The sequence below is a fragment of the Lithobates pipiens genome, unplaced genomic scaffold (assembly GCF_037356315.1).
Source record: "Lithobates pipiens isolate NorthernLeopardFrog02 unplaced genomic scaffold, aLitPip1_a1.2 Scaffold_18, whole genome shotgun sequence".
In the NCBI taxonomy this organism is placed as follows: Eukaryota; Metazoa; Chordata; class Amphibia; order Anura; family Ranidae; genus Lithobates; species Lithobates pipiens.
In genome coordinates this window covers 350,110,238-350,124,646 of record NW_027507758.1, presented here as the reverse complement: position 1 = coordinate 350,124,646, position 14,409 = coordinate 350,110,238, and the positions used below count along the sequence as shown (strand labels likewise).

The following is a 14,409-nucleotide window of genomic DNA, read 5'->3' as shown; positions in this document are numbered from 1 at the left end:
TTAAAGCTGTAATGGACCTCCCTTCATTTTACAGGTGCCTAGACCCCTATCAACATTATACACTTTCCAAAATTGTAACTATTCGCATGAAGAGGATTTAACTGAAGTGTGGGAAAAATGTACTCCTGTACCCACCTGAACATATTTCTGGGCCACAAGAAACTGAAAGCAAATGAGTAAATTAGCATGATAATTACACCTTGTTACACAATGGTCCAAAATGACTTGGAAAAATGGAAGAATAGACGTGATGTTATATGAGCAAAAAAATTCATAATAAAAAAATGTAATGTACCCCACCTAACACAGTGCTGCATATAGAATTGAAATTATTAAAAAAAATCATTTCTGAAGCCTTTTAAAAATGAGTTTCATTGAGACTCTACATAGAAACTTAAGTAAGCAACGCTGGTGACCATGCCCATCTCCTGAATAAAGACACTATGAAAACTCTAATGATGGGCTCTGCAGTGTACAATGCATTACAGACCCCACCAGCAGTGCATATGGGACAATCGTATTGGAAACAAAATAAAAATAAAATAAAAAAGCCACTAAAAGCAACTGCTACGTAATTGTGACAATATGGTGGCCGCCATTTTCTTGGGCAGAAGTTTTCGCTTCAGTAGTTGTTCTTGGCTTAGGTGGCCAGTCTGGATCCACCAATAGTTCCTGTGCTAAGTGCATATATTTTGCTTTGGGCATTTTTTTTCGGCAGAAACACAAAAATGAGCAGACATGTCCTCCCCAACGATCAATGGCCTCCTAGAAAGAGCAGATACAAATTCAGTAAATGAATGACTTGAGGGCTTCTGTATCTAGGCAACAATAACACAAGTTAAAATAAGAAATACATCAAAGTAGCCTAATTTTAATTTATATTTAAAGCAACAGATAAGTATATCCAACCCCAAGAGGGCAGAGAAAATTATACAAGTCTGCATTCTTAAAACTTTACAGCTTTGGTAGAATCCATAATGAGTTCTTTGGGAAGCATTATATTAGCAGCACTGGTTAGCCATAACAGCAAGATCCTCTCACAAGGTCATACCATGCACGTCAACACATTCACCAGTCTATCTCAACAGCTATTCGTGCAAATGTAGCAGGAAGATGAACACACACACACACAGATAACAAAAGGCACATGACACTGCATAGCAGCTAATGCTAAAGATAAAAAGGGACTGCAGGGTTTAAGCTGCCCAGTGCATATGAACAGTGAAGTTCCAACCTGTGGGGGGTGGGTGACCATGAGGTGGGACTCTCCCTGCTTGTCTCGGTTGAACACAAGCTTCCAGAGTATCATATCAAGGACGACAGTCTGCGAGAAATTGTGGGTGGGTGGGAAGAATTAAAAGGACCAATTCATTAGAAACATGCAAATTAATAAAATTAATATTTAAAAACAGGCTACGGTCAAGTATTAGAATCACAATTACTGTGCTTTCAATCACCTGGTACCTGGAGAAACCTATTCTAATAGACATATGCTTATTTCAGAGAACACCACCTTAAGGGGTTGAGTACAATTGTGTGGTATTCCTACAATCGATGTGCATTTTAAACACACATCAAACGTAGGTCAGCAGATTCCCATTTACCTTAAAGTGTAACTAAAGTATTTTTTTTTCTAGGTAGAATAGAGAGAAATTAGAACACCTTTCATGTTATTTGGCACGCTTACTGTTACCACCGAAAGTGAAGGAAAATCTAAAATTTTTGGTTGTCCTTAGAAGAGGAATAAAGAGGAAATCTTCCAATGGGGACACTAGTTCTGAGTAACCTGGTGACAACCAGGGATTCCCTCGCTTTGAAGGGATTGCCACACATTTCCTGTTTTGGCTATGGGAAAGGAAGAGAAGGGAAAAACGGGTAACAGGACACAGGTGGCAGATGGCAAAAAAGCCTGAAAGGGGTTTTAACCCTCCCCTATCATATCAAAAAAAATAAAATAAAAATTGAATTTAGTTCTACTTTAAACCTGAAATTAAGGTATGATTGTTTTGTCGTAGTTACATTGGTCTAGCGCAGAACAATGTAAGTATGCAAATGTCATACCTGACTGATGACAGTGTGTAAGCTGCAAATTACTGCTGTAGCAGCCAGGTGCAGCAGAGTGGCTGCAATTCTGCGTAGTAACCACAGGGGATCACTCGCTTGGCACTGCTGCCATTCAGAAAAAAGCCTTGTATTTTTTCCAGTGAATACAAGGCGCTGTCTGATTTGACAAGGAGGACCGGTGACATTACACTCTCCACCTGCCCTAACAGAGAACGTTGCTAACACACACTTCGAAGTCAACTTTGCAGTAGGCCTGCATTGCGGCTTGCTTAAACTCTGTGCAACCTCATTGAACAGATGTCAATACAAATCACAACGAAGTCACACAAAAATAGTGCAGGAACCTTTTTCAAAGTTGCTGTGATTTGAGTTACACCGATTTGAACGATTCCATCGCCGCTAATGGGGTACAACTTGTTCGGCAATGCTCCCAATTGCTTTCAATGGCAGGGGCGGTTTATACACCGTTCCCGCACCATCCCAAAGACGATGTGCTTGCATGACTTTTTTCTCCAACCTGCAAGCACACTGCCCCAGTGTGAAAGCACTCAGGCTTTCACACTGGGGAGGCATGGAAGGCAGTTTACAAGCGCTATTTTTAGCACTAAAATGCCTGTAAAGCGCCTTCAGTGTGAAAGGGGTCTAAAATGTGGATAAGATGGAATAACTGACTGACTATCTGCTCCACTAAGCAACAGACAATTTGAAAATTAGTAAGGATTATCACAACTGCTTGAAAATATTTACGTGGCTCCAAAATACAGAAACAATTTTTGTCTCAACATTCCCATACAAAATCAGAAAACAGGTTTTGATGTGGTACAAAAAGTGCAGATTATGTAATACCCTTTGGTGTGTAACTATAAATACAATTTTGTCTAGAAGGTTACAGTAATGTCCCAAGGAAGGGCTGTGGACCTGTCCACACCATTCCATTCAATGGCGCACTGCGGTTTCATTTACTGTGAGTAGCACCAACACACCTGTGTTGTGGTGCACTGTATTATCAAAAATGCAGCAGATACATTTCAGATAAGTTATGGAGCAAATGGCAGACCAATGCATGTGTTCAATGTGCCACAACGGATTACCCTGGAGCAAATGAGCCGTGTATCTGATGAGAATGTTAGAGACAAATTAAGTACAACTGCACTCATTAAATGGCACAGAAAAGTGAATGTTGGTAGCTTAAAGTATCTACAGCCAAAACCTTTTTTGTTTGGATAGAGCGAGGAAGGATTGTAACTCCTATCAGGTGTTATTGCCATTGGAAGCTCTTGTTGGAGAGATTCCTTTACCTTCTGTCTAGTAAAAAGATTTGTTCCACAGGACAGGAGGCTAGGGGACATTTCTTTAACACAGATATAAATCTGTCCAGTGGATCCAGCTTATTCTCTCTGGAGAAGAGATGCTTGAGAGGGGATTTGATTTGAATGTACAAATACCGTACTGGTGACCCCACAATAGGGATAAAACTCTTCCGCTCAAGGGAATTTAAAGAGACGCGTGGCCATTCCCTAAGATTAGAAGAGAATCGGTTTAACCTTAAACGGAATAGAGGGTTGTTTACTGATGTGGAATTCTCTTCCACAAGCAGTGGTTTCTGCGGGGAGCATCGATAATTATAAAAAACTATTAGATAGGCACCTTAATGATCACAACATACAGGGATATGCGATGTAATATAAGCAAAGCACACACACAGGTGGGACTTGATGTCTTTTTTCAACCTCACCAACTATGTAAAAAAAAGCTTTAAATAGGGGAATGCTAAAGCCCATCAGTTTTTTATATTTTATTGCTGCCAGTTTCCCTGGTAATTATCCCTTACTATCTGCCTGGTAAAAGGTTGTCACCAGAACAAAGTGAGTTGAAATCTTCCCAGACAGCATCACAAACTGACAGGGGTTCTAAACCGGTCCCATTCTATACAAAGCGTAAAAAAAAAAAAAAAAGCAAAAAAAAAAAAAAAAACGTAATTTGTAGTTGTGCCCACAGGTAACCAAGGATTACCACATGGACCCTCTTTCACAGTAGAGGTGGTAATGCTTCAAACCTATTGGCATTCACAAGGGAATCTGCGTGTAACAAATATTTTAGATTCTATAGCATATATCCATTAGAACTGACTCCACAGTAAACAGCTTTGATTCATATTGCAATTACATATTTAAAAAGGCATAGTTTGGGGCACTTCTATTCCAGAAAGAGGTGCCCTCAAAGCATGCTTTTGGTGCACAGGTAATTAATATTCAAAAATATACGTGCTCTAATTTATGTCAGCATAACAATAAATGATCCCTGTGCTCAACAGCATTGGCACAAGCCAGGAAGTCTGAACGTGTGTACAGTTCATGATAAAGGCATTGAGAAATTCAAAAATGCTTAGCAGATGTAATTCTAAAAATTATTTTTACCAATATGCCCTTTAAAACCTAGTTAAGATATTTGGAGGTAATACTACACACATTTCTTTTAAATTTGGCTCAGACTCTGTGGTAATCACATTTAATACGATGACATCAATTTATAGGTATTAAAAACTTCTATATGCATACTATTACACTGTTCATTATCATGTTTCTCAGCATTTATTATGGACCTTCGAGCTCTGGGGGTAAGAAAAGCCATCCTAAGCACACAAGCATTACTCTTCTCCCTCTTAGTGTTGATTACAGAAGTGAAAGTTTGGTCATTTTGGTTGTTTCAAATTTGTGGTCCTGGTGACACCCCACCAACTACACTATAACAGATTTGAAAAGTAAGCCCGAATCAATGGCAGGACTGGACTGTCTTTAATAATTGGTTAGGCTAAGGAAAGTTTTCATCTGTTCATTTGAAACAAAAACATCCTCATGCCAAAAAGTCTGCATGCCTTATTGTTAAATAAAAGCTGCAATGCATGCCTGCAATGAGCACGAGCTTTAAAAACACAACTTGGCAGCAGTACATAAAGGCAATACACATCAACAGCAAACACATCATACCCTGGCTTGCTGTGCTATAAAGCAGCATACCTCACAGCAATACATGCGGCATTATTTGTTTTCTTAAAGCATCAGGCACTCTATTTTAGCTACGTTTTAGCCAGTTTTAAACACAATGTTTTGTTTGCAAGGAGTTTTTTTTTAATGTTATTATGCCTTTAATAGCCAATAATACTATTTTTTGTAAAAGTGACATTTTAGGCCACAGCTCATCATTCCAGTGAAAGCTGGATCAGTACACTATATATAGTGCATTGCATAACATAATTAGTCACCCCCTCACTTGGGATTTTGTAGTTGTAAAACCTGTGATTGAAATAAATTTGTGTTTTTTTGTTTTTTATACCAATATATGCAAAACAGTCCAAATGTAAAAATATGTAGTTTTCCAATTTATGTATAACCTCCACATAAAAGGTCTTGATTGTGTTAAGTATTCACAATCTTCACTGTGAAACCCCTACCTAATGTCTGGTGGAACCGATGTCAGGTGTTACATCATGGTATCCTATTCCTATGCAATATATCCTACGCAATATACTTGTTAAGTTATTTAAACAAAAACACACCTATCTTCTGAATTCTCCAAAGCCTGTCAGAGAACGTATCTAAACAAAATGCATCATTAGAGCCAGCATTTAAGGGCTTGTGTGTGCGTCAGGTCATCTGCACTGGCAATTTTATTATACAAACTGATGTCAAAAGCATGCTGTGTTTGCCCATGCAAGCCCACTGACACAGGCCTTTAGGGGATAGCTCAATCAAAACAAGTAAAAAACAGGACTCTGGAGAAAAGACCAATCAGGGTTGGGTTAAATAATAATAATAATAAATAAAAAAACACAAAAAAAACACAATCTTTAAACTAAAGCGCTGCGTAAACTGTCGCGCTATATAAATCCTGTATAATAATAACTATTCCAAAAATCTCTGAGTTCTAACCCCAAAAGGTTCAAAGCTGTCATTGTCGGTAAATAGGGTACTATATCAAGGTAAATTATAGTTTTTAGATTTTTATGCACCTTAAAAACGTTAAGTATGTTCTTCAAATTAAATGGCTACAGCCCCATTTAAATGCAAGTTGTAACACTACATAATATGAAAAAGTACAAACTAGTTTAATGCTCATGCAAAGCACTTTATTGTATGATTCATGCATGCCTCTCAAAAAAAAAAAAACACTCCTGTCTGAAGCCTATACTATACTATTATTACCGAAAGCTTCCAGGTCTTACCTCTACCAAAACTGATGTGAATGCATTTCCAATAATAATGTACAGCATTACAAAGCGCCATTGAAATGGGACACAGACCAGCTGAAAAAAAAAAAAAAGTACAACATATTAAGTGAAAGCCAGTCAATCATGCTTGAGTAAGAGGCTGAAGAATCGATACAAGTTCACTTTAATAACAGTACAGCTTACCTCAAAAAACTGGTCAACAGAGTTTATAGGGTGCAGCATGAAGAAGAATATTAAGACATAGAGAGCCAACACTGAGATTACAAAGAAATCTAAAGGAGAGAATGATGGAAGGACATTAAAGTCATTATATGCTGAGTCTCCGAAAAACAATTACACTTTTTTTGTTCTAGCTCAAATATGTCCTGATTGTGGCTATTGTAGACAACAACTTATCTCTAAAGCTACCACAACAGAAACCCCAGGATTTATTCACAGAAGGATAGCTAGTTACACATTTTGGATTTATACTGTGAACTAATGGTTTACCAAAGATACAACCAGAAAAAGGGGGGGGGGGTCCAAAAGCTTTTCTCTTTCCAATAAATACATACTGTATGCACAAGCATTGCAAATAAGGAAACTTCTGCAACAATCATGTTAAAAATGGTCACATTAGAGCCCCACTTCCAAACTTAACCTTCGGTAACTGAACATGTCTCAAACACAACAGAGTGTGTGGATACTGAGAATGGACAGTAAATGTCTAAAAATTGGCATATATAGATTTGGATAGTAAATTTAAAGGACAGTGTAACCTTTAGTGAAGCTGCCATTTCATAAATCCCCCCACGCCCCTGGGATTTTTGGGGAGACTTACTAAAAATGGTGTATGGTGGTCAGATTATAACTTCTACCTGTTCAGTTAAGTTTTGACAATTAAACCTGCATGCCATGGTTTCTATGCAGCTAAAGCAGATTCTACCCCCCCCCCCCCCCCTCACCCCTTTGGTGTTACATCTTTTACTTAGATGTTATAAGTTGCACTGTGTAAATCCAGAGTTGGGTTTGACTACCTAAACATCTCCAATACACTAGAAAACTAAAATACACTACAGCTGTGAAAAAAAAGCACGTACAGTTTTTGTAGCTAGGCTGGCGAAAGGGTTTTCCTTTTGAAAATACAACTGCCACAATGAGGTACTGGAAGCTGGATACAAAAAACAGGGTCGTGTTCTCATAGTTGCTGATGTTATGCTCATCAATTTCAGTGTGATTTTCATGACCATCTAAAGAGATATTGCATACACTGGAAGAGAAGAATAGAACAATCATAACAGGTGTAACTGGGCACAGATGACTTGTTTTACAGGGGTACCATATTCTTCCACTTCAGCAAAGTGGTGTACACGAACAATCTTGTCAACCATCAACATATTTGGCTGGTCTTCTTCCGGGTTCAGATTTTTGCCCATTTTGTAAGGCCAGGCTGGGATGACTTCAACCCCAGGCATGCACATTTCCAGTGCGCATTGCAAACAAGCACATAAGAATAGAATGGACATAATGTCTTATTCTGCATTAAAAAACCCGCCTGTTCACAATTTTTTGTTTTGTGCATAAAGTTCCACTTAAAGAAATAAAGAGTAGAAAGAGGACACTTACTTGCTGCTGGGTGTCCAGACCTCGTACCAAGGCTCCTGTTTCACAAGCAGAAAAGCCATGGTTTGGAATGCCAAGCAAATAAATATTTGGGAAAGGACAGAAAATAGAAGGGGTCCAGATATTAGGCCAGACGGGGGTCTTTGTGCTACCAACTCTTTCCAGGCTGGGTTTAAACTCACTGAAAATGAAAATGAAGATCTACTAAATCTCAAATACATATTAAATACAAGAATACATGATAAATTCTTAATTACAGAAATACACTAATCTGATTTTAAATTATAACATATTGTTTAATAGCTTAACTAATGTATTACCAGTAGACTGCTTTAAATTATCTAGAAAATTAGCAAAATGGGGTTTCTTTTTGTACAGTAGTAGTTTGTACACACTTAAATCAACACAAAAGTGAATTTTTTGGCTTGTCTGAAGCATTAAGAAAAAGCACATGCTGCTTACTTTGACAGAGCTATACACCAGCTCAAGAAAGAAAACAGCAGACATGCCTGAGGCATGGGGAAATATTCTACCAGTGTGCTTTTACACAAAGGACTCAAGAAGAAATTGTAAACCGCTGTAGTATAACTAGAGAAAAAAAATACAACTCTGGAAAAATAAAAAATAGAAAGAGCAAGCAATATCCTCTCCACCAGGCAATTAATATTTTTACAAAAGCTGCTAACCCAGGGTTTGCTAACCTTTTTTTAAACAAAGGGCCAGTTCACTGTTTGGGGACTGCACTGTGATCAATAAGGATATAAAAAAAAAACAGCAGTGGAAGTACATCAATCAAGCGGGAGTAAAACTTCTTCAAATTCAGGACCCATCCAAACCTCTGCAGAGCGTGCATGGTGTGAGACACATTGGACTCCAGCAGATAAGTGGACTGTTCCCTCAGAAGTAAGTCATCGAGCTATGCACAACAGGGATACCCTAATATGCAGAAGCCCCCAAAGCAGAGTCGGAAATTGGGTGAATGTTATGGGAGATGTGGATAGGCCAAACTATTTTAACGCCTTCATGCAGACAGAACACATATGCGGCCCCACTGCACTGGGCTTTTTGCCTTGGGGCTGTATATATGAGTATCTGGCTTTGTGCTTTCTGCTCTCACTGAGAGCCCCGAGTCCTGTACTAAAGATCGGGACTCAGACCTCCAGATTCTGGGTCACCTGAACGCTGTGGTAGCCTGATTGGCTGCCCCAGTGATCAGTGAAGCACAAGCACGCCCCTTGGATACATATAAAAAAAAAAAAAAAAAGAGTTATATAGATCAAAAAATAACGAAAAAAATACCTAGATCGAAGTTTGATCTAGGTCAGTGCAAGGGTTAGCATTTGGGTCAAAGGTCAGTATATTTTAGGAAGAATTTTTGTTTCCAATTTTATTTTATTTTTTTAATCATTAGTTAGTGTTTTTTAGGGAGGACACAAAAAAGCAAAATGCACACGACTGGTTCTGGGCTGTACTATTGGTACAAACAACATACACATATGTGGTACGACATGCTGACGTCATTGCGACATACGAGGTCCCGGAAGCACGGGCATTTTGATTCCCAATACCGGCCGGTATATTACTTTTAACCGGGATCTTGTTCTTTTAAAAACAAACGTATTACTTTTAACAATAAAAGAGTATTGGATCTTATGCTATGTGAAGCATCCTCCTTTTTTCTGAGTGGGACATCTGTGAACACCGGCAAGCGAGGACGAGAGAGTGACTGCTGGATCCTGGTGTGCTGAGCAGAACTGCAGCTTAAAGAGGAAGTAAACCCTGATGAGTTTACTTTCTCTTTCATTCCCTGTAAAGGCAAAGCATAATGGACTACTATGCATCGCATAGTAGTCCATTATGTGTCACTTACCTGACACAGGAGCAAGCAAAGTCACCGCTGTCCCCTGTAGTTCCGAGCGTCCATCTTCTTGGTGGGTCTCGCTGCTCCGGCACTGTGATTCGCCGGAGCAGTGATGTAGACTTCTATTCTAAGGAGTAACAAAATACCCCTACCTACAGACACCAACTGGATGTAAGCATCCAAGTAGGACAGAACAAAAAGTTTCCCTCAAAAAGAAGAATAATAGAATAATAATATTTAGACTGCCGGATCCACAGAATGCATAATCTAATAGTGTACTCAGTCTCCATGGGGTATTGCTGAGCAAACTTGTATGGAGCGATGGACATCTTGGCAGGGTGAACCCAATCCGTGTACAACACCTCCTTTAACCACTTAAGCCCTGGACCAATTTGCAGCCAAAGGACCAGGCCCCTTTTTGCGATTTGGCACTGCGTCGCTTTAACTGACAATTGCGCGGCCCTGCGACGTGGCTCCCAAACAAAATTGGCGTCCTTTTTTTCCCCACAGAGCTTTCTTTTGGAGGTATTTGATCACCTCTGCGTGTTTTATTTTTGCGCTATAAACAAAAATAGAACGACAATTTTGAAAAAAATGCAATATTTTATACTTTCTGCTATAATAGCCCCAAAAAATATATACATTTTTTTTTCTCAGTTTAGACCGATACGTATTCTTCTACATATTTTTGGTAAAAAAAAAAAAGGCAATTAGCGATTATTGATTGGTTTGTGCAAAAGTTATAGCGCTTACAAAATAGGGGATAGTTTTTTTTTTTTTTTTTTTTTTTTTTACTAGTAATGGCGGCGATCAGCGATTTTTTATTGTGACTGCGACATTATGGCAGACACATCAGACATTTTTGACACATTTTGTGACCAATGTCATTTATACAGCAATCAGTGCTATTTAAATGCAGATACCTGTGTAAATGACACTGGCAGTGAAGGAGTTAATCACTAGGGGGCGGGGAGGGGTTAAGTGTGTGTATATGTGTGTTTTTTTTTTTTTAAACTGTAGGGGGGCGTGGCTTGGCGTCTGATGTCACTGATCATCTTTCCCTATAACAGGGAACAGACGATCAGTGACAGGCTCAGTAGGAAGCACGGGAAGAGGTTTGTTTACACAGACCTCTCCTCGTTCTTCAGCTCTGTGACCCGATCGCGGGACACCAGTGCCGATCGGGTCCGCTGGTCCCGTGGCCAAGGAGCTCAGGACCACACTCCTGACCCACGGCTGGGCACTTAAAGAGCAACGTACAGGTACGTGCTTGTGCCCAGCCGTGCCATTCTGCCGATGTATATGTGCAGGAGGCAGCCCTTAAGCGGCTAATGAAGACGTACAGGAAAGGACTATGAATGCTGTAGCAGACACCATTATCCAAATCCTACAACCTTTGGAGTGGAGGACTGGAGAAGCAGAAACGTTAAATTAGTCTACCATTTTCCATGACAAAACTTACAAAGGTTATATTGGGCCTGAGTTAAACCCTGACCCTGCAGTGTTCAGATGATTCTTCGGATGAGGATTGTGCTGCATCCCCTTCTACCAAAAACGTACCCATCTTACTCTACCGTATCCTCTTCTCCATTCAATAAGGAAGGAATGAGGAAATGCTTCCATTTAAGACCAAGGAGGTCTAAACCGGCAAGTATTCTGGAAGGTGCCCTGGAGGTAGCGTGGTACCTGGGGGAAAGGGAGTAAGCCATATGGAACAAACTGATCCCCTAAAGATACAATGCAAGAGGGGCTGCATCCAAGACCCTCCCTACCTAAAAGGTATATAGGACCGCTTCCCACCATATTGCCTTCCTCTGCAGTCAGGCAGACACTGGCCTGCTGACATATAATCTGGGACCCTTGCTTGACACAGCCGCTCATGTCAGCCAAGAAGGCCAGAGCACTCTGCCACACTCGTGACATCACTGGCTGCACTGCACGTGCAACTCAGCCATATTGTGATTGCACATATATGTCATTGCACAGGGTTCCATAACGCAGGATCCAGGGCTGGCCGGCAACATTACAGGTCAACCCCGCATTGTCCTATGCAGACACATTACATTTAGCCACTAGCAAAGAAAACTAAAGCCTTCCGTAGAGAGAGGGGTTATGCTTGAAAAAAGGGGACCTTCTGACATGCAATAAAAGAAACTGGAGTTTGGCATACTGGAAATTGGAATTGTAAAAAAGACAGCTTAGAGCTGAAGGTGCATGATTTGACAGGAGAAAGGACAGTTGAGGCTTCTAAACATTCAACAAAAATTAAATATTATTAACAGTAAAATCAGTCAGTAGATGACCGATACATCACTGTCCTCTATAGTTAATAAAATGATCTGCAATAAATATTGTGGCTAAAACTTCAGACTAAAGCTACCCCTGCTTGACCATTCGGTCATATAGACTTGCTTGACTTTCTACCCATCTGATAATGGGCCTTTATTTTATAACACTATATTTTATAACACCATACTCCCACCTTAACGGAAACATCACTCCCAGGTCTTTCCAAGCAGAAGAAAGGCATGACATAAAACAAACCAATACTGCGCTTGTGTGAAAAAAACAGAAGTAGCAACGGTAAAATGTGAGATATGACACAATAAACATTAACAAATGAAAAAAAAAAATGTTAAAAAGGACATAAAATTTGTGGGCAATAGGAACACTTACTTGTAAATGCCACAACCAGTATAATGGCCAGGTCAATGAAGAGAAATTGGAAGTCACCTAAATTGCTAAGGATCTAGACAAACAAACAGGAAAAAAATAAATACATTTGCTTTTAAAAAAAACTGCAGCTACTTAATGCTAAAACAGTCTTCTTGAAATCTATACATGTATATAAATGATCTTATATAATAAAAAGCTGAACAATTGTATATTTATGATGAAGTGCCATATTGACACTTGCAAGAAAGCAAGACCGTAATAAACCGATGGGGGTGTTTGTTATCTCTGAATGGGACTAAAATGAGTACCTCCTAAAGGCAGACACTGTTTAAAAGGTTATTAGTAATGTATAAAATTAAGAATGTTAAAAAGTGATAGAGCGCTTACATTAAGAAAAAAAGCTCAGTGAATGATTAAGTAGCACAACATGGTAAAAAGTGTAAAAGATTGTGTAGAGCCATTAATCTGCAGACTAATACTCACAGAGTAGAGCAGGGTGACAGAGAAATACTGGATAATACTGTACAGAGCCATGAATTTGAATACACAAAATGAAGTGATTAAAGCTGCACGCCCTTCCCTACAAAACAAATGAGAGAGCATCAGGTATAATATGACAATTATAATCTCTTAAATAAAGTGCATAAGTGAAATATAAAATTCAGTCTAGTGTAAAAGCAAACATTTTTTAAAACTAGGAGTTTTAACTAGTAAATATAGCAAATAAACATTACCAAACTTTTCTTACAATGGGAGGGATGTCCACAATCTGACTGGTTGCACAGCTTACATCAAGGGATACCCAACTGATGGCCGTGGCCCACATGTGGCTCTCAGCGCCCTCTGTGTGGCCCGCGACCTTCTGCTGGGGGGGTCTGCAAGCCCAGATAGCGGGTTCCTGACTCGCCACCGTGGAGCATCAGTGATGAGAATGAAGCTGGCAGTAGAGAAAGCTTGCAGCTGCAATAGAGAATAAAGCCGACGCTTCCGATGCAGCGCCTGCTACTGTCCTATCCAAGTGGAGTGAAACCAATTGCACTCCGCCTGGGACAGCAACAGCTGGTGATTTCTGAAGTGAAGACTGTGTTTAAAAAAAAGTCTGTTTAATTGTTTTAAATGAAAATCACATATGGGCATATCTGTTCTAGTTCTGCACTGGTTACTCTGGGTTGATTTCAAACTATCACATCGCAGTGCACCTGCTGGTTACCTACGTTATTACCTGAGGGTTTGGTGTGCATTCTGAAAGCACTATCAGAAAGTGCACCACACCTCCAGGACATAGAATTTTATTATGACAAAGTGCAGCTAACCTGCAGGATAGCCACAGGTGCATTGTGCTGCACCTGTATACTGGAGTGCATTGGTATGAAAGCAGCCCTAGGCCCCTTTCACATGATCGGTCCGATTGGGTCCACCTGAAAAACCGTCAGGCAGACCCAATCCGACCCTACATTCACCTCTATGGTGAACTTGTGTCCATTTACACCCACCTACCTCCAAATCAATCCAGTGAAGAAAAAAAAAATAGAAGGGGATCCGTCCCCTTCCATCTGGGTGGATAGGATGATATAGAGTAGAGTGGGCTGTGTTCTTGTCCGCTCTGCATATGCAAAGTGAACACAGACCTGTCACCTGCCTGCTCCATGACCGGTTACCAAGTCACTTAGGTGGCCCTCGGTCTTCAAAAGTTTGGGAATCCCTGGCTTACACAGTGCAAAATAGGGGTTGAGTATCCGGAAGCTTTATGAAACTGTATTAATTCAAACAGCACATCTCATAAATAGATCTTTTGTTAGTTAAAACTGATAGGTAAATGCACTTTACCGTATAAGATCTGGCACACATGCAATGCTGGGCGTCCGGGAGGTGAAAGGTGATGCTACAGATGCCTCCAACTCAGATAGTGATATACCGCCATGGGCTCTTTTCAGTGCCTGTGATGAGATCACCAACAGTAGGAAAATTCTAATTTAAT

General features: G+C 39.9%; 1 protein-coding gene across 2 annotated transcripts in view; it reads right to left on the bottom strand.

Annotated features, from left to right (window-relative positions):
• Positions 1-353: 353 nt before the first annotated feature.
• ATP13A3 (ATPase 13A3) overlaps positions 354-14,409 on the bottom strand; it is a 172,425-nt gene continuing 158,369 nt past the window's right edge. Inside the window, exons 25-33 of one of the 2 annotated variants that reach the window (XM_077487469.1) lie at positions 14,259-14,368; positions 12,915-13,011; positions 12,432-12,504; positions 7,898-8,075; positions 7,372-7,541; positions 6,476-6,564; positions 6,287-6,367; positions 1,235-1,324; positions 354-765 (exon numbers count right to left, since the gene is read on the bottom strand). In XM_077487469.1, the coding sequence (XP_077343595.1) occupies positions 568-765; positions 1,235-1,324; positions 6,287-6,367; positions 6,476-6,564; positions 7,372-7,541; positions 7,898-8,075; positions 12,432-12,504; positions 12,915-13,011; positions 14,259-14,368 (1,086 nt within the window). In that variant the 3' untranslated portion in view covers positions 354-567. The remainder of the gene's footprint in view (positions 766-1,234; positions 1,325-6,286; positions 6,368-6,475; positions 6,565-7,371; positions 7,542-7,897; positions 8,076-12,431; positions 12,505-12,914; positions 13,012-14,258; positions 14,369-14,409) is intronic. The other variant, XM_077487470.1, reaches the window with a different exon arrangement.